General features: G+C 39.1%; 1 protein-coding gene across 1 annotated transcript in view; it reads right to left on the bottom strand.

The window, feature by feature from the left end:
- LOC309647262 (histone-lysine N-methyltransferase SETDB2-like) overlaps positions 1–21,432 on the bottom strand; it is an 82,836-nt gene that overhangs the window by 2,691 nt on the left and 58,713 nt on the right. Inside the window, exons 16-23 of the mRNA XM_082434420.1 lie at positions 13,495–13,602; positions 8,408–8,541; positions 5,211–5,245; positions 4,950–5,021; positions 3,538–3,593; positions 2,578–2,760; positions 2,096–2,147; positions 1,246–1,377 (exon numbers count right to left, since the gene is read on the bottom strand). Of these exons, the coding sequence (XP_082290546.1) occupies positions 1,246–1,377; positions 2,096–2,147; positions 2,578–2,760; positions 3,538–3,593; positions 4,950–5,021; positions 5,211–5,245; positions 8,408–8,541; positions 13,495–13,602 (772 nt within the window). The remainder of the gene's footprint in view (positions 1–1,245; positions 1,378–2,095; positions 2,148–2,577; positions 2,761–3,537; positions 3,594–4,949; positions 5,022–5,210; positions 5,246–8,407; positions 8,542–13,494; positions 13,603–21,432) is intronic.

The following is a 21,432-nucleotide window of genomic DNA, read 5'->3' as shown; positions in this document are numbered from 1 at the left end:
AATGAATGAGCTTTTTTGGGAAATGTCTGTTTTCTCTTAACTACACTTTTTGGTTTTGTCCTGTAGAAAAAAATTCCTTTCAAATAATCATACATTTTACATTGTTGCCTAAAATACACAGACTGTCAAGGTTTTCCTTCTAAGACAGCTATACAGTCGACCCTTGAACAATGTGGGCTTAGGGGTGCTGACCCCTGTGCAGTCACAGATCCAAGCATAACTAACTTTACAGTCGGCCTCCCAAATACGTGGGTCCTCTGTATCTGTGGTTCTGTATCCACGGATTGTATAGTATTTTACTGTGTAGTATTTATTGAAAAAAATTCAGGTATAAGTGGACCCGTACAGTACAAACCCATGTTATGTGTCAACTGTATTTATAATAAAGTTTTTAAGCTCCTAACACAGGTTATGAGAAGGCTAAGTGGCTGTATAACCTGCATGTACAAATGGAACTTCAGCGTCCCGAAGAGCTCTTTCTGAAAGGCCACATTTAACTAAACCAAACATCAACCAAAACATTAAAATTACTTCTTTCTTCTATACTTTACAGTATAAAAAAAGGCACTTGCTTGTTTAAGGAACAGAATTAGAGTCAAATCAAAACTAGCATCATGAATGTCAGTCATTCTCAGATCTTAGCAGCAAGCATGCTCAGCTGCGGGGAGGGGGGAGCGCAGGTGTGTGACTGAACCTGGTTCTGAACTTGCCCGTTCTCTTGATGGTCACTCTCAGTTATGAACCTCTGGAAAAGACATTAAAACTTTCAGGGAATCAGGGTATTTTTTACTAAAGTAATGATTTTGTGAATTACCTACCTCCTGTTGATTTATAAAAAGACAAGAGATTGGAACAATAAATTGTATTAATGAGATAAAGGCTGTGAGGGCGATCTGGCTGTGACATCTGTCACCCCACTGATCGCCAGGGTTGATTCGGCTATCTGGCTGGCTAGGGTGTCCCCTTCCTCCCTCACCACTCCACGTGCGTCCCTCCCGAAGCTGCGCGCTCAGTCGAAGAGGATGACCTTCCCCGATAGAGGAGGACCGTTCTTCAGTCAAGGGTATACGAGTAGCTGCGCTCCCCTGCTAGAACCTCCAAACAAGCTCTCAAGAATGAGATAAAGACGGAAAAGAAAAAACAGCGCAGAAAGAAAATGTGTACTTTGGGGGGGTGTTGTTTGTTTTGTTTAACATGTAGGTCTGTGAGAAGTCTCTATATGTAGAAATTTTGTTATTTCAATACCTGATTCTGAAGTGGTCTCATCCATGAGTCTTTCCTGAATCAAATGAAGTTTGTCTAATATTTCTTCAAATAAAGCATTAAGAAGACCCGCTTCTTTACATTTCTTAAGAAAAGCAACTTTCACAATTGCATCTAAGAATAAAAAAAACATTTCAGAAGGAAATCGTCTGTCTCAGGACAGCTATCATACATCATTTTATGGTCACTTCTTCGGACTTTGCCTAACGGTGGATGAGCGTTATTAGATGATACGTACAGCACCTTTATCTTTTCTATTAATTGTAATTTCATCATACCTCATTTTTTTCAAGCTGAAACAATGAAATGTTATAAAAAGTGAACATAGAAGCTTCTCTGCTTAGAATAATTATATGAATAAAGAGAATTTTCTAAAATTTAGCTTCAAATCTTTGAGATAACAGCCTCCCTCATTTTTTTCTGTCACAGTTGACTGTTATTATGGAATGTCTGTTTCCTTAACAGAAAGTTACAGTTACTGGCTTCAGCTTCTTGGGGGGGGGGTGTCACAGTGTGAGGGGTGGCATGTCATTGGATTCTGAACTCAGGCAACCCTGGCTTCTATATCGAGCTGTATCCTTTCTTAATACTGAAGAGCAGTTGGACCATCCCAACCTAAGTTATAACCTAAGTTATTTTGATCTGTTGGGGTTATGATGGAGTGAATAATTACGATAAAAGATTTCTGTTCTTATAATTCATTACTACAAGTCTAGAATAATAAAGTGGGATACCAACTCTGAAATTCTAAATAATAAAGTGGGATACCAACTCTGAAATGGTACTAAGTACTGTAAGTCATATTCGTTAACAGACAAAACTTATAGCAAACCTGTGTGTCTGCCATCCTTTTCCCTCCTATCCAATGCCATTCTTTCCGGTGGCTAAAAGGAGAGAAAGATCAAGATTACTTTACACTAATTTTTTACTGTTGACATTTAATACAGTAAGTCCCCTACATATGAATGAGTTCCATTCTGAGAGCACATTTGTAAGCCCAATTTGTTCATAAGTCTAACAAAGTTAGCCTAGGTACCCAACTAACACAATTGGCTATATAGTACTGTACTGTAATAGGTTTATGATACTCTACACAAATAATACATAAAAAACAAAAAATAAAACATTTTTAATCTTACAGAACAGTGCCTTGAAAAGTACAGTAGTACAGTACAACAACTGGCACACACGGGCTGGCATCGAACAAACAGGCAAGAAGAGTTACTGACTGGAGGAGGGAGAGGAGGTGGGAGATGGTAGAGCTGAAGGATTGTCAGCAATAGGAGACGGAGAGCAAGCTGCAATTTCACTCACGCCTGACGTTGATGGCACAAGTTCTGGTTCCTTGCTGGATTCAATTCTATCTACCCTCTTGACAAAACGATCCCATGATGTCTGGGTAGTAGCTCTTGTTTTCTTGTCATCGATGACATGGTAGCACTGGACTGCATTCTTAACAGCTGCTGCAGCCTTCGTGTACTGTTCTACGTTCGGGTCCTGTGCTTGAAATAAAGTTACTGTACTACTGTATACAGTACTGTACAGTAAAGTACACAAAAGCACAACCACTTGTAGAGGATGCACGCACGTGACAATGTACTCCAGACACATGAATGTGATTAGACGTGTGAATGCACGTTTGCATCTTTGAAAGTTCGCAACTTGAAGGTTCGTATGTAGGGGACTTACTGTATTGCAGAAAATGAAAACCAAATTCAGTGATATGCTTATGGTGAAAATCATGTTCCGTGTTCATATGTAGATGTAAACATCAAATGTATTTTTGTTTTGTCTAATAAAACATTAACAGGTGTAACAAGCACCTCTTGTATAAATAGGGTGAGAGGTGAAGGTTGCTGGCTCATATTAATTTAGCTTACATGAGCTGTTGCAAATCCCCAAAACATTTTCATATGCTTTACACAGAACAGGAATCCAGAAAATTATGAGTCACAAATTAGGTCAAATGTGGATCCTGCAGCTGGGAAATACTTGGCTAGGCAAGGATGTTCCACTGCACCTATGCCTGTTTTAAGACCATCAACACCCTGTGGGCTCAGATCCTCTCCCTGATTTGGTACCAGGGGATGTGTTACAGGAGCCAGGGGACAGTCACCTCCTGGAGGTTATGTGCTTGGATACCCAAGACACATCCAACTTCTCTTTAATATTCATCATCATCTATCATTGTGTCACCTGAAATTCAGAAGGTTAAAAAAAAAAAAGACATTGTATGGAGAAACTTAAAGCTATAACGAAATTAAGTCAAATTACCTGTACAGGATTGCCTGCTGAGAGACGTTTTTTCCTTCCCCTTTTTCTTTTCACTCCTGAAGAGTAAGCAGAAAAATATAAATTATGTAGATACTGGAATCCATAAAGGAAAAGACTGATGCTGGACTACATAAAATGTACAACTCTTATATGCCAAAGGTTATAACAAAGTTAAAAGATATGTCAAACTTAGATTAAATGTTTGCCAAAAAAACCGACAAAAGTCCAATTTTTAAAATATAAAAACCTTATAAATCAATACGAAAAAGGCAATTGGGTAGAAAAGTGGGCAAATGGGGAACTCTGGAGAGTGGGTTCATTAAACAGAAAAATAAATTGGGCCACAGGAAAACATATAATTGATCAAAAGATAGGGGAATAAAAAAAAAAAGGGGGAATATACTCAGTTTCACCCATAAGTAAAGATATGCAAAGTAAAACAGAATTTTTCATTGATCAGATTAAGATGTATAATATATAATGTCTGCAAGGATTTGGGTCAATGTGTACTGCTGGTGCGGCCTCTTTAGAAGATAATTAGCCAACAGTTACCCAAAGTTTCATTGTTTATACTCTTTGACCCAGCAATCTACTTACAGGAAGTCTTTCTAATAGTATTGTTACATAAAGGCACAAAGATGAGTGGAGAAAAATGTTAGCTACAGTATTAAATGTAATAGAAGAAGCTGGAAATAACTTACATGACAGTCACACAGAGACTAGTTCAACTGTGGTTCAGCTATACAACTGAATAATATACACAGTGGAATACTATGAAGCCTTTTAAAAATGAGGTAAGATCTACTTATACCCACTGATAGAGAAGAATCTCTAAGATACACGAAGTGAAAAAGCAAAATATAGTAGTAGGTATGTTTCTATACACAGAACATTTTTGGAAGAATTTGAAAGAAACAACGATGGTTTCCTCTGGGGAGAGGATTCATTACGAACAGTGTCATAATCTGCTTTTTAAAACGAATACATTATTGTCATCTTTCCCTGTCAGTAAACACTGACTGACAGCAATGTTTTAGATAGTATTTCTGATAAGTTGCAAGGGGAATGGCTGAAGAATGGCTGAAGGGTAACGCTATTGTTTAGAGAGCGTTGCTTAGCACCACAAAATGCAGCTGGCATGACAGGGAACTAAGCCTTTTCCAAAGAGGGCCGACTCCTGTCCACAGAGAGCATTCCACATCTAGTATTGGCAAGACTGCTCTTCCGGCAGTACACAAAGGCCAGGTCACCCCAGCTAGCCAGGACCCAGTTTTCCTCAGAACAGAAAGGCGAATCACGCATTCTTAGGAGAATTGCATTCAGGGAACATACAGCACTTTATCAATTTTATCTACTGAAAATTCTGATAGTCTTCTTAGAAGACAAGTAGTCACAAAAGTCAAGCTCCTTACCAGGTTTCGGTTCGGTTTGCTGACTGAAGTGAGAATGGAAGACACCAGACAAAGGCTTCACTGAGAGTAGGTCTAGTTCACGAAGAAGAAAAGTTTAGTCCATCATACTGCGCACCGCACAGGGACTGACAATTTTAAAAGTACGTAACACTTTGACTCAAAAATTTGTATTTTAACTTAGGCCAGTAAATCAGATTATTCCATGTCTTACCGAAGGTTTACCTTTCTTTAAACCCGCAACACTAAATTTTAGAGACTTACCATTTTGAGGGTCAGCATGTTGTTGGCACAATACTCTGAAAACATGAAATTTCAAAGAGTCAAATAATTGTATTTACACTTTTCAAATATTATGCCTATTGCATTGTAATTTAAAAGGGAACTAATCTGTTTTTCATGCGGGCTTAACCTTAAATATTTATTTGTTAAAAACAAAATTGCTGTTCAAGCCTGTGTAGTTACTGACGCACATCAAGTGTAGATGGACCCTGTGCCAGCATCCCCTGTGCCCTTGAACCTTGGACAGGTCAGCGTGCTCTCTGCAGGGGTGAGTGCTGACTACATATTTTGAACAATACTTGTTCATATACAGTGGTCAGTGAGATTTTTTACTGTATAAAGAAAATACCTAGAGATCCAACAGCTAAGACACAAGTTTTCATCTGACTACACAAAGTTCTGCTGATTTTCAACAATAAGCACAAAATTGCATGCATTATCTGGTGGGAAAGTAGTTTTCTAACTCAACATGCATCTCCCCCAGATCTTAGATTTGAACTGCATAAGCTTAGAACTGGTCAGTGCCCTAGAAGAGAAGGAAGAAGCAGAGCAGCTAGAGCAAAGAAGTGCAGTGAGTAAACCTGAAGGAGCTGCTCAGGCCCTGTTTTCTCTCCAGCCTTTCTTCCTCCGCAGCCCCAGGTTCCCTTCCTTATGGTGCTGACCCTCATGATGCAGGGTCCCCTCACCTAGGGGAATGTATGAACTCTTCCTGTCGTACAGCAGTTCCCGCCCCCTCCATGCAGTCCTCCCAGCACCCCTCCCGCCCACCCCCAATCGATATTAATCTCCTCGCCCTTCGGATTCTGGTTTCTCAGCACTTCTGTTTGCCAGGTACTTAATTTTTTTTTTTCAACCATATATAAAAGTGGAGGAGATGTGATGAACTCCCATGCCCCCAACCCCATCACCCGTTTTCAACAATTGTCAACTGAAGCCCAAGCCAGTTTCATGTAAATCCCCTCCTGCTCCCATCAGGCCACGTGCTCCTACTAGTTTTGACCTACTGGTCCTCCTGTGAGGTGACAGTTTTAGTTCACGTCTTGTTTCTCTTTATATTCTCACTGTACCTAACAAGGGGTCTCGTGCATGACAGCCACTCCGAATGTTTCAATTCAATTTAAAAATGAATAAAAGTTCACCTGATACTTGATAAAACTATGACAAAGAAGATTATTTTATGAGTCTCTATTCATTGGTTCTACTAATATATGATCAGTATTTTTTCAGACTTTAAGGTATAGCAGGAACTTGACTCCTTTTTGTTTGACCTTGTAGCTCTGCTAATAACAGTCTTTCTAGTGGGTGTTTTAGGTCTTTGGAGAAGTCATAATAAAACAAGCTCTTTGGGAAGGTAAATAATAAAAGTGAAACAGAATATTTCAATCCATGAGTTTCTCAGCAAATCAAATATAAAAAGAATATAAAATTAACATATCTACACATTTCCTGTCTAGTCTCAAGCAAGAAAATACCTGTGTACAATCAGATTTTAAATTATTTAACAAACTTCTTTGAATGTTAGGCTTGCCCACATTTTAGGATCTATGGCCGCTAAGCTTAAAGAGGATATGGTGTCAAAGAGCAAAGACTCTGGAGCCCTGAAGCCCAGCTCTGCCTCTTACCAAATGTGTGGCCTGGGTACAAATTACTGTCAGGGCCTCAGTTTCCTCATCTTTAAAATGGGGATAATAGTACCTACCTTACTGGGCTATTATGAGTATTAAACGAAATAACATTTGTAAAGTACTTTGAAGTATTCCTGGCATAAAGTAAGTGGTTAAAAGATAAAGTAGCAAAATAAAATAGTTCTGGAACACACTGATAAAATTGGGGATATATGTCCACAGGGGGAAAAAAAATCTACCCTCCATATGGAATTTTAAAGTATCATTTAGGAATGTAACAGATCTTACAAAAATCATATTAAAAATAATCCTCTGGGAGGGATAAATTAGGAGTTTGGGATTAACATATACATACTACTATATATATCAGTAAAATAGGTGACCAACAAGGACCTACTGTAAAGCACAGGGAACTATACCCAATATTTTGTAATAACCTATAAAGGGAAAAGAATATATATATATGGGTATAACTGAATCACTTTGCTGTATACCTGAAACTGACACAACACTGTAAATCAACTACTTCAATTAAAAAAATTTAAAAAAAAATAATTCTCTCATAACACTAATCCTGTTATTCAGATACTATGCCTGAAAAAAATGTATATGTTTCACTGAAATTTAAAATGTCCAGTTCAATCAGAATCTATTCATATGCCCCAAAGAAGTGAGAAGTGTCTCCCTGGCTCGTCAACATTAGACCATCATTCTCTGTTTTATTCCATCTCATAACTTTAAAAAGGTCAAACCTAACCTTTTGACTGTTATTTCCTTCACCTTTATATGACATATTCTAGACTGCATCTACGTACAAAAAAGAGTTCGCTGAACATGACCTGAATCAATTAAAAACTGGGTTACTGATTTTTTCTGACTAAACTGTATAATGACTTAACTGAACTGACTTCTTTCATCAGAAGGAAGATCAAGTTTCTTCCTGGATAAAGCAAATATACTTGTTTTGGACTTGAAATATGCCTTACTGGATCAAAGTTAACATTAAAGAATTATTGAAAAACAAGGAGCGAGATTTCAAAGCCAAAGGCAACACAGACAAGGTGTAAGTTTCTTCAAGGACTTAATGACTGATAACTGTATTTGCTGCATAGTTTCTTTATCCTTTTTAGAGGCTATTTATAGTTAAGAGGGTGGTGACAGTGATGGGAAAATACATTCATTTGGAGACGAGATGGGTAAAGCGTGGACCTAGAACTAACAAGTCAGGCTCCTTTCCTGTTTACAGAAAAGAGCGAGTGTGAACTGGTTTCCAGCCTCGTGGCCACCTGTTAGGTTACTTGTGCCACCATGTCAACCAGTGCTTTCTACGAGGAAAGAAAGGATACAGGGAGAGTAAAAACCAAAACAAAACCAAACCTGCTTCTTTTCTTCCTATGACACTTAGGGAAGGTGCTTTGAAGTAAGGTTCCCAGCTGGGCATCTCCCAAACCACATTCATACTTGGAAATCATTTGCATAAAATTAGCTTTAAAAAATCTCCTTGTCCTTATTCCAATCCCCCAATTGTGGCTTTAAAACTGTTTTATTAAATACTTGTAAGTTCCTTCAGATCCATCAGCTTGTAGAACTGCGTGGTCACTCTTGGCACAGAAAAAGTGGTAATTCTTGAGACAGGATTTTAAATCACATCCCACGGTGGCTCCTGTTTTCCCACAATATGTGCATTTCTACAGAAGAACAGATTTTACTGAGTAAGCACCTGATTTTTCAAAATCTTTGTTAAAATTTAAAGTTAAAGATGTCATCAAATATTATTTTTAAGTTGGCAGCCCTAATGTCCTCAGCTACAAACACTGGGTCCTGACATTTAGCTGCTCATTTTGAAATTTCAGCAAAACCTCAACTAACTGGAATGTTTTGTAATGATCTGATTAAAAGCAGAAAACCCTTTGTGTTTCCAAAAAAACTCGTCTCCTCTCTTTTTATTTTTATTTTATTTTATTTTTTTATTTTTTTTTCTCTCTCCTCTCTTTTTAAAAGAGATTTCTAAAAAGCAGGGTTGGCAACACTGTCCAGCTCTAGGCAAGAGGTTCTGTTGGGGACACTGAGCCTGTGGCTGAGGTCAGCTCCCGGCACTGCCACTAACAGCTGTGTGATCTCGAGCCAGTCCCTTCCCCTCTCTTAGACCCGAATTCCTCCCTGGGGATCACACTGCCTGTCTTACAGAGGCACTACTGAGGAGACGTGAGAGAAAGGAAGTGAAATCTCTTTGGCATCTATGTAGAAAGGCCAAAAATGTAAAAAAAAACAACACCACCAAAACAAAAAAGCCCCTGAGGAATAAGTTTTTTTCTTAGCTCAATTCATTTGATCTCTTGCTTTTATGTATCAGTCTATTGGTCTGATAGGAAGGTGGCGTAGAGATGGCTAGGAGGACAGAACGTGGCCACAGAAACCTAACTGTTTGGGGGTATCTGAGCCATGACCACAGCTGGTTTATATCATGCTCTGGCTGAATGACATGGGCGCACAATGAAACCACCTAGCAAAATAGGAGGTGACAGCTCACACAGTATCCCAAGGTCAGCACGAGCAACTATATAAATAAAGGAAATTCAATTGTGGGTGAGAAATTAGATTGTGCAAAAGGCAGAATTTGAAGTCAGAGCACAAAGAATGATCATTTAATGTTGGGGGGGCCATCTGACTATGTGTATAGGAAAGAAAGTTAGATCCCTACCTCACAATATATTCCCAAATAAACTCCACGTGGATTAAAGCTTTAACTATATAAAAAATAAGTATTTTTAAAAAGCTGCAAAAAATTAGAAAATATAAAAGAAAAAAAGGACAGTATTGAGGCTTTCTAAGCAAGGCAGAAGACACAGAAGCCACAAAGAAAAAGACTGACAGATTTGACTATATAAAAAATTTAAGCTCCACTTTTAAGGTGATAGACACCATTTAAAAAAAAAGGAAAAGACTGTTTGCTGCATAGTAGATAAAGGGTAAGACTCTGATAGCCCACAGAAAAATGGGAAGAGAAGAAATACAAACGGCTAATAAACGGTGACTCACTGAAAGACTACAGAGTAGCTGTGACGTGGCAGGCCCTCTTCCAGGACGGGGAAAACAGTGGTGGATAAGGTACCTGCCTGCATGAAGTTAACTTTCTTTCTAGTGGAGACAATGATCAAATAAAGCAAACTTTAAAACATAGCGATACATGCTTTGTAGAGAATTAAGGCAAAGTGACAGAGTGTCTCTGGGTCCCTACTTCAGATTGGGTGGTCAGTGATATAGAAGGCCTCTCTGAGGAGGTGATATAGAAGCTTAGACTTTAATAATAATAAGTGCTGCTAGTCTGCACCAAAGCAGGGGAAAGGACATCGTAAGCAGAAGGCCTTACGTGCTCGTGGCAAGAATGCGCTTCCCCACTGGCAAACTCACAGGAAGGGCAAGAGGGATGGGTAGCGTTGTTGGAGCAGAGAAGAGGCAAGGGGGACAGTCTGAGCTAAGATCCAAGGGGTAAGTGAGCACTGGGTCATGGAGGGCTTACGAGCCACAGTGATGAGTTGGGGTTTTACCTTTGTGCAAGAGGAGCATAAACCGATTCACAGTTTAAAGATACTGTTCTGGCGGCCGTGTGGAGAATGGGCTGGGGAGGGATAGGCGAGAGAGAAAGAAGGACAAGTATCAGCAGTGTTCAACAACAGTCCGAGAGAGTGAGATCACACTTCACCACAGTGGATGAGTGGCAGTGAGAGAGAAGAGGAGGATGCAAGGTCCGTAGGGTGATGCTGATGGACCCGATGCTGGGTTGGGGTTGAGAGGCGATGATGGCGGACAAATGATGTGCTGTTTACTGAGGAGAAGTGAGCAGGTTTGGATGGATCGTGTGTATGAGTGTGTAGGGGATGGAACTATTCTCTTCCGGCCAGTTTAACATGAGAGGCTATTACCTATCCAGGTAGGTATGTCAGGTTGGTCATTGGGGCTGGAGATAGAGAGTGTCCCGGCATAAGAATGGTATTGAAGCCATGGGAACTGGATGAGGTCATGTAGGAAGGATGTTCAGATTGAGGAAGGAGCCCAGGACAGAGCCTTGGGCACTCCAAACTGTAGAGGTTGAGCAGAGGAGGGAAAACAGCCAAGGCACCTGAGAAGCAGCAGCCAGAAAGGTAAAAGACATACTAGCAGCTTATGTCCAGGAAGTCAAAAGAAGGAACTGCTTCAAGATGCAGGGCAGGGACCACTGTGTGATGATACTGCTGACAGGTCAACTAAGGTCAGACAAGTGGCACTGCAAGTGACCAGCTCTTTGTGTATAAGGGAGAGTTGTTGTTTTTTTTTAAAGATGACATGATCCATTGATCATGTTTATATGCTGACAAGAATAATCGATTAGAGAGAAGGGATAATGATGTGAGGGGGTAGAGGAAAATGCAAGAACCTAGTCCTTAAAGAGGGAAGGAGGACGGCTCCAAAGCCCACGTGCAGGGTTGGCTTTGACAGGACGGAGGTCTGAGAGTCTGGGGACAGGCAGGTGGGCAGTGGTTTGGACAGTAGGGGTTTCTGTCTAGTCGCTTCCATTTTCTCGGTAAGAATCTGGCAAAGAAATGTACAACACCAGGAGTGAACCCTAATGTAAACTATGGCCTTTGGGTGTTTCTGATGTGTCAGTGTGGTTCATCAGTTGTAACAAATGTCCCCTCTAGTGGAGGGTGTTGATAAAGGGGAGACTGTGAACGTGTAGGGGCAGGGGGAATACAGGAACTCTCTGTACCATCCCCTCAGTTTTCCTGTGAACCTAAAACTGCTCTAAAAAAGAAAGTCTAGCCAAAAAAAAAAACAAAAATCAGGGATAGTCGTCAACTTGGCAAGGAGAAGTTGGGGTGGAGCAAGGTTTTAAAGAGAGATGGATAAGATATGAAAGAGTAAATGTGCAGGGTGGGGGATGAAGTGCTGATGGTCTGCTTGAGGTTCATGGCCATGAATCTAAGATCAGTCAAAACATCTGTGGGTTTTTCTCCGGTTAACTGCTCAACTGCCAGCGCTACTCAGCTCCTGCAGACATCAGACAGACACACTTCCCCAGGCTGGGGCTTTGCTCAGTGAGTAAGGAGGGTGTCCAGGGGGTTTGCAAGGGAGTGACTGCTGTGCTGGACCATGGCCAGGGATCACTGAAGAACTGCTGGAGCTGGGTGAGCCGGGAAGATTGGGATGATTACTAAAGAGGGGTAATGTTCAACCTCTCCAGTGATCAGGGAAACGCAAGGTAAAACTCTGTGAGACTGGCAAAAATTAACGAGGTTTGAGATGTTCATTTTCGTCAAGGGCTGGGAGAAGTGCTCTTTCATCCACTATGTACAGAAGCATAAAGTGGTACAGTCTTTCTGGGGGATAGTTTGTCAGCATGTTTCAAAGATTTTAAAGGGAATTCTCTTTGACTCAGCTGTTCCACTTCTAGGAATGTGCTGTATAGCACCAGTCAAACCAGCACACGAGGATAATGCACAAAGATGTTTTCTGCAGCATTCACGATTACAGTGAAAATCAGTGTCAACTCATTATCTAAGGGCAGGGAATGGCTTCACGCCTTCCAGTACATCCTATGGAATTCCATGAGGTCAGTGAAGAGAATGCCAGGGACAGTCCTATGCTTATGGTTTCATGAATGTGCCACATCTTCTCTCTTGCCTTCCACGCTTTTGCACACCCTGTTCCCTCTCTCTGAAATTCCCCCTCCCCCATCCTCATTCCCCCCGCATTCCCAACTAGGAAGGCTTCCTGAGCCCCAACCGTGCTGATCTGCCTGCTCACTGAGCGCCCCCTGCTGACGCTTCTCAAAGCACATCAGGCAATGCGGAAACTGCCCATGTATATGCTGACATCTCGCAAGGACTAAAAAAATGTTTGTTCCAGGTCACTAACCTGATTGTGGACTGTGGTGGTGGTTAGGGTGTTAGTGCTCACGCTTGCTGTATCGCTGATGAAGCTGCGAAGGGCCTGTCATGGAGGGAGTCTACTACAGCAGACCCAGTAGAGCAACTACTCAGCATTCTTCCTTCCCAGGGGGAGCTGAGCCTGGCTCCAAGGGTAGATCCTGATTAGTTATGGTCGCCTCTAGCAATCGGTGCAGAAAGAGGGGTGTGGCCTAATTAAACTTTCAGAAGGGCTCTTAATCCATGCTTGGGGATGAACTTTCTCTTGGGATAGATAGGAGCAAGCAAGCCTGATGCTTCAGCTGCTGCCTGTGGCCACCCTATGATCACAAAGGGACCAGCTGATGCTGTGGGCAAGGAGGGCGGAAAGGATGATGGGCCCCTGATGACATCATTGAGCCACTGAATCAACCAACCCTGAAGCCAGTTTTTCCTCTGGCTAAGTTAAGAAAATAAGCATCCCTTTTTTTTTTTTTTTTTTTAAAGCCAGTCTGCTCCTTCTACTGATAGCCAAAGCATTCTACCTCATGTCTACTTTGCCGATGAAGCATATTGTAGTTCATTTAAAAATATTAAAATATTCAGTTGAATCTAAGTTTCCAATATAGGCCCTACTTCTTTCAGCTCTCCATGTTGCATCTCTATCCCCTGGTTTATCAATCAAATAGACTTTCTTTTGAAAGCATCACCAAGGGTCTGTTCATCTTTGTGAGTAATAAAGTCATTTATACTTACCAACTTCCTTCCTCTCTTGATTTCTTTCTTTACTGATTCCACATCAAAATTTCTATCACGATTAAGCGGATCATGATCTTCACATTCCACAAGTGCTGAGGAATACAGCTGCAGATTGGGAAAAGAAAAAAGCCAGAGTATGCACAAAGTAATGCTGAAAGCTGCAAGTCAGAAAATGGTACCAAAAAGTACTCACCAGGAGTGGAAGATGGGTTGGGGGAGAACAGTGACCACCTTTTGGCGTGTGTGAGCAGATCTCAAGTCACTCTGCTTTTCTTTGGGAGTTGTCCTGATCCCCAGACATGTTTTATACTGTATTACCCTGACCCCCAGTGGCTAACTGGACCTGGTCGGGGCCCTGACCCCAAGCTGGGCCAGTCAAAGTCCCTATCCTAGGGGACTAAAACAGGCTCTGAGCCACATGGTCAGAGCAAGTCAGTCTACAAAGAGAGGAAAACAAAAACAAGGGCTAGAGAGGACATCCTGGGTTCCTGATGGCTTCCCAGCTCCTGTTTCTTGTACCCACCTGTGTGCCTGCCTTCAGGAGCCACAAAATGCCCCTGCAACTTATTGCAAAGCCCCTTTTATATTTAGGTTGGCTCGAGCTTCTAAGAGTTTCTCGAAACCAAAAGAATCCAAACTACCTCTGAATGAAAGATCAACATTACACATACACTTAAATAATAAAGGGCATGAAAAACATAAGATAAAAAAATTTTGACACTGGCACAGGCAAAGATTTCTTATAAAAAGCAGAACTATAAAGAAAAAGTTATGAAGTTGGAATTCACCAAAATTAAAACTTTTTGCTCCTTGAAAGACATTGCCAAGAAAACAAAAAGGCAAGCCAGAAATTGGGAGAAAATATTCACAATTCATATATCTGACAAAAAAATTACATCAAGAATATAGGAAAAACTCTTGCCACTCAGTAAGACAAATAATTCAGTTAAAAATGGGCAAAAAATCTGGACAGACTCTTCAGAGAAGGAGAGTTACAAATGGTGAATAAGCACGTGAAAAGATGCTCAAAATCATTAACCCTCAGACAAATCAAAGCCACAATGAGATACCAATACACACTCACTAGACTGGTTAGAATTAAAAAGATTGAAAATACCAAGTGTCAATGAGGGTGTGGAGCAAACGAAACTCTTACACATTGTTGTAGAAGTGTAAAATGATGCAATTACCTTTAAAGTTAAACATACACTTACTTTATGACCCAGCATTCCTCTTGTAGGTATTCACTCAAGAAATAAAAGCATTATTGTCCACATTTAAAGAAGGCAACAACATACAGTGGAGAAAAGACAGTCTCTTCAATAAGTAGTGCTGGGAAAACTCGAGAGCTACATGTTAAAAAATGAAATTAGAACATCTTCTCACATCATATACAAAAATAAACTCAATAGGGATTGAAGACCTAAGTGTAAGACAGGACACCATAAAACTCCTAGAAGAAAACATAGGCAGAACACTGACATAAATCGTAGCAATTTTTTTTTGGATTTATCTCCAAAGGCAAGGAAAACATAAGCAAAAATAAACAACCGGGACCTAATTAAACTTAAAAGCTTCTGCATCAACAAACCATTGACAAAACAAAAAGACAACCTACTGAATGGGAGAAAATATTTGCAAACGATGTGACCGGTAAGGGGTTAATATCCAAAATACACAAACAGCTCATACAACTCAACATCAAAAAACAACCTGATTAAAAAATGGGCAGAAGACCTGAATGGATATTTTTCCAAAGAAGACATAAGACGGCCAACAGGCACATGAAAAGATGCCCAACATCACTAATCATCAGAGAAATGCAAATGAAAACCATAAAGAGGTATCACCTCATACCTGTCAGAATGGCCATCATCAAAAAGACCACAAACAAATGTTGTTGAGAGTGTGAAGGGAACCCTCCTGCACTGATGCTGGGAACGTAAACTGGTGCAGCCACTGTGGAGAACAGTATGGAGGTTCCTCAAAAAACTAAAAATAGAGCTACCATGTGATACAGCAACTCCACTCCTGGGTATATATCCAAAGAAAATGAAAACACTAATTCGAAAAGATATACGCACCTCAGTGTTCATAGTAGCCTCATTTACAATAGCCAATGTATGGAAGCAACCTAAGTGTTCATCAACAGATGAATGGATAAAGAAAATGTAGTGTGTATATATATATGTATATATACACACACATACACATACATACAATGGAATACTATTCAGCCATAAAAAAGAATGAAAGTTTGCCATTTGCAACAACATGGATGGATGTGGAGGGTATTATGCTTGGTGAAATAAGTCAGACAGAGAAAGACAGATACTGCACGTTATCACTTATACGTGGAATCTAAAAAAATGAACTAGTGACTATAACACAAAAAAAGTGTACGCCCACATGAAGACACATATTCAGATTGTCACAGATTTATCCTAGTATCTTCAAACTGGAATTAATAATACGTCTATCAACAGGCAAGTGGATAAACAAATTGTGATAGAGCCATACGATGAAATACTGTGCAGAAATAAAAAGGAACAAAATACACATACAAGAAACAGCATGGGTGAATCTCCAAATACTGTAATGAGCAAAAGAAGCCAGACACACAGAATACATACTGTAGGATTCCTTTCATGTGAGATGAGGAAGACAGGCTCAAGCTATAGAAGCTGGGGTGGGGAGGAAGTGGCTGCAAGGAGGCATGAGGGAACCTTCTGGGGTAATGGAAATGTTCTACATCTTGATGGTGGTGGTGGTTACATTAGTAAATACATGTCTGAATACTCTCTGAACTGTACATTTAAAATGGGTGCTTTTTTAATGTAAATTATACTGACAAGGTTAACTAAAAATAGCAAATTAACAGTATATTAGAATAAAACATCACAATCAAATAGTGTTAATCTCCGAATGGTTTAACAGCAGAAAATAAACAAGCACATAACTTATTACTAACAGATTAAAAGGAGAAAATTTGAGACACGAAAACTAAATGTAACCTGTGAATCAGAATCTTTTGTTATAAAGTTATTAGGACACTTGAACCTGAAACCTGGGTGGTTTGAGGATTAGATCGTAGTAATATATTAATGTTAAATTCCTGATTTTGCTTATATGTTCTGGTATAATGTTATAAGTAATAATCCTAGTTATTACTTTAAAATGTATATCTCAGAAATAACTAATTTTCTTGTCAACTGCATTATTATGAACTTTCATCGAATCTTTAACCGTGGTCATTTCTAAGTCTTTTGTCATTTACAGACAGTTCTAGGTGTACTCTGATGCTTTCACAAATATGTTCCTATAAAAGGGTTTCATCTTCAAGAAATTCATGGAAAAGACTCTGACAAGTACAGGTTTCTGGTAACTGACTGTACTGCTGAACTGAATGAATAAGCATTTTCAGAACTCTAATGAAAAACTGATGAACTCAAAAAAGTGCTAACAAAAGATCAAGATGAAAAAAAAAATTTAATTACATGGGACTGAGTGAACTGATGAGGATGAGTATAATTTTTGTGACTTTCTGTCTGAATTAAAAAAAAAAAAATCCCACAAAGACTCAGAGGCAAAGAATATACAAATCAATTTTCACTGCAAAGTAAAGGAGCTGTTACAGTGGAGGATGACTGGACTGAATGTCAATATTATAACATAGTATGAGAGTGTTTCAGGTTTGGTAATTGCAATCATTGTTGCTTTTGTTGTGGTCATCCATGTACAATGCTTGGTGTCAATCTATTTATCTCTTGTAAAAATAAAATACAGTGTGTGTGTGTGTGTGAAAAAAAAAATTCCTGATTTTGATGGTTACATTGTGATTATGTGAATGTCCTTTGTATAAAATACATACTGAAGTATTCAGGAAAGATAACGCATCATGTCTCAATTTAATTTCAAATGGTTCTATAAAAGAAAATAATCAATAAACAGTCTATAATAAGAATAGAAAAGAGTTTTATTTGAGCCAAACTGCAGACTACCCTGGAAGCTCACTTCCCAGATTACTCTGAGAAACTGCTCTGGACAAGCACTCCTTCCAGCACAGTTTCATATCTTGTCAGAACAAAGAGCATTAAACGAGTCAGGGTTACATTTCTTCAAGGTTAAAAAAAAAAGAACAGACTAGCATGTACACAGTGAGTCAGTATGGCCTTGGAACCTGGGAAGGGAGTCTTATCATCATCAAAGGAGTACCAGCATTGGCATCCCAGGAGGAGGGGCATGTAATCTTTATTTTTAACATGGACATTCTTTACTTCTAGTCAATGTGTCCTTTTCTCTAATAATTAAAGCAGATGTACAGTGTATATTTGATAGGCCACAAACAGGCTATTTTAGTTAACATAAAATTCAAGTTAACTCATGTATAAGCCAGAATGACTTCCCTATATCTCAATATGTGAATATTTCTTTCATCAGTTCCAACAAAAAAGGTACTTTGTACTGTATGTGCAACTTTTCTGTAAGTTCGAGATTTAAAAAAATTGTGTATATAAAAAATAAAGCATTGGACTTCCCTGGGGGCGCAGTGGTTAAGAATCTGCCTGCCAATGCAGGGGACACATGTTCAAGCCCTGGTCCGGTAAGATCCCACATGCCGCGAGCAACTAAGCCCGAGAGCCACAACTACTGAAGCCCGCACGCCTAGAGCCTGTGCTCTGCAACAAGAGAAGCCACCGCAATGAGAAGCCTGCGCACCGCAACGAAGAGCAGCCCCCGCTCGCCGCAACTAGAGAAAGCCCGAATGCAGCAACGAAGACCCATCACAGCCAAAAATAAATAAATAAATAAATTTAAAAAAATAATAATAAAGCATCTAGCATTGTGCATGGTCAGAGAAAGAGAGGGAAAGAAGCCAGAAGATCATTACAATAGATGCAGAAAAAAGCATTTCATAATATTTAATACTTTAACTTGTAGCAAGCTAGAAATAAAAGGAAACTTCCTAATTTTAATAAAGTAAAAGTATTAAAAAGCTAAAGTATGCACAAATTTAATGATAAAACCTAGAAGCATCCCAGTAATATAAGAAACAAGACAAGGTTCACTAAAATGCTTTTAATCACCACTATAACACAATGTTCTAGAAAAATGCAGTAAAATAAGAAAAAGAAATTAAGAGGCCCAAAAATTTAAAGGAAAAAAAGCTATCTTTATTTAAAGATGAGGATATCCAGCTGACATATATACAATGGAATACTACTCAGCCAGAAAAAGAAACGAAATGGAGGTATTTGTAGTGAGGTGGATGGAGTTAGAGTCTGTCATACAGAGTGAAGTAAGTCAGAAAGAGAAAAACAAATACAGTATGCTAACACATATATATGGAATCTAAGGAAAAAAAAAAAAAGGTCATGAAGAACCTAGTGGCAAGACGGGAATAAAGACAGACCTACTAGAAAATGGACTTGAGGATATGGGGATGGGGGGGGGGTAAGATGTGACAGGGTGAGAGAGTGGCATGGACATATATACACTACCAAATGTAAAATAGATAGCTAGTGGGAAGCAGCCTCATAGCACAGGGAGATCAGCTCGGTGCTTTGTGACCACCTAGAGGGGTGGGATAGGGAGGGTGGGAGGGAGGGAGACGCAAGAGGGAAGAGATATGGGAACATATGTATATGTATAACTGACTCACTTTGTTATAAAGCAGAAACTAACACACCCTTGTAAAGCAATTATACTCCAATAAAGATGTTAAAAAAAAAATATCCAGCTGAATCTGACTTTTAGATTTGAGTTTGGCAAGATTGTTGGATGAGATAAAAAATAAATAAAAATTGACAGTGTTTGTATATACCAATAATAGCTCACTTTAAAAAAGTATTAACAAAACAAAACAAAAAAACAAACCCAGGAATAGGCCTAACCCAAAGTTCTAGACCTCTATAGAAAAAAAATTGCTGGACATTTTTGAAATTCATCAAAGAAGACCTGGATAGTTGAAGAGACATACCCTGTTAATGGATAGAAAGACTAATATATTATGAGGGTGTCTATTTTTTCCCAAATTCATCTATAAATTCAGTGGAATTCCAGTTAAAATTCCAATAGAAATTTCTGTGAAACCTGATAAGCTGATCCCAAAATTCAAAGTGCCAAAAAAATAGCCAGGGTTTATCATAAAATCATAGTAATTAAGAGTGTTGTACCAGCTCATTAGTCACTGATAATCTGCCTGTTTAAATGGCCTGTTTGAATGCCCATGCTTTGGAGACCTAACTGTTCTTCCAGAAGACAGCATTGAAAGTACCATGTTACACTCTGTGTGATCTCTGCTAATGGCACTTTGGAATTGTATTAGTTAAGTCATTTTAGACATAACATCACTGTGGATCCAACTGTCAGGTACTGAGTTATCAGCTCTTTGAAGAAATAAATTTTGAGGAGGTATGGGAGGAAGGAATACGTTTCATAAAACATTACAATGAAGCTCATGACTGACTTTTGAATAGTAGGAGTTTTAAGCATGCTGTTAAAAATCTGTAAGGGACAGTTAAGAAAATTATCAGACTGCAAGAGAAACGTGTGAGCTCGCCAAACAAGAATTTCAGTGTAGATTTTGTCTTTATCAAATGAAGTTAAAGGAACAAGTTATAGTTAAAGTTTGAACGGAAGAGCCTGCCATTGTTGTTCCACATCTGGTTGTTGCCGTTTACATTCCTTTACTGAGCCTACATCGTCATAAGCTTTTTGGCAGGTATACGTTGAACACTTCTGTTTCACGGTCAAGATAGGATCAGAGGCCATGGATACTGACAACTGATTTGTCTGTTTTCTTCTGTCTTTTTCCATGACTGTATCTACTGCCTCATCTTGATTTACAAGCAAAACCTAGAAAACCTACAAAAATAAGTGTTTTGTGGTTTATCTAGGAATAATACAGAAAATATTGCTTGTTATTTTTGGTGAAGAAAATCAATTTTGTATAGTTTATTTCAACCTAAATAAAATGCGTATTTTGTTTAAAAGAAAGAAAAAAGAGTGTTGTACCAGCTCAGGAATACACAAGTGACCATGGAAGAGAACGGAGAGCCAGAAAGAGATCTGTGCACATATGACAATACTGTTAGAGCAACGGATTAACATGAGGGTTTGAAACTAGATAGCTGGGTGAGAGTCCCGGCTCAGTCACTTACAGCCCTGTGACCTTGAGCAAGTGATTTAATTTCTCTGTGCCTCAGTTGTTCCACCTTTAGTTTGGGCGTAATTATAATACCTACCTCTTAGGGTAGTTGTGAGGATTAACAGTTAAATATAGGTTAAGCTCCCAGAACATTACCTTACACAGTGAACACCAAATAATAACAACAGTTATCATTATTATCACTACAAATCAGTGAGGAAAGGACAGATTTTTCAATAATATTGCTGGGGGAGGTGGTTAATCGCATTAAAAAGAAAACAACTAAAAGTAGGTCCCTACTATACACTATAATCCAAATAAATTCCAGTTGGATCAAGAAGCTAAATGAGAAAAGCAAAATTTTTAAACTTTTTGGAAAAAAGATAGAACCTTAGTTCGGAAAAGAATTTCTTAGGGGGAAAATCCTACAAATTATAAAGGAAAATAATGATGAATGTTAATTACATTATAAGCGTCTGTATGACAGAAAGCACCATAAATAAAATTAAAAGCAAACATATATAATAAAGCATTAGAATTTATTTATATGTGAATAAATACATATAAGCAAAACTAAGATCTCAAAGATAAAGTGTAGTCTATGAACACAAGTCACAGAATCGAAAAAAAGAACCACACAGGAGCACAGCAAACGAGGTGCAAGCTCACTAAGTAATCTAGGAACTGCAAATGCAAATAACAACGAGAGACCATCTCACACCCATCAGAGAGGAAAACATGAAAATCTCATAGTATCATGACAGACACCAAACCATAGATCCAGG

Source organism: Balaenoptera physalus (genome assembly GCF_965194825.1).
Source record: "Balaenoptera physalus genome assembly, chromosome: 18".
Classification (NCBI taxonomy): Eukaryota; Metazoa; Chordata; class Mammalia; order Artiodactyla; family Balaenopteridae; genus Balaenoptera; species Balaenoptera physalus.
This window is presented reverse-complemented; position numbering and strand designations above follow the sequence as displayed.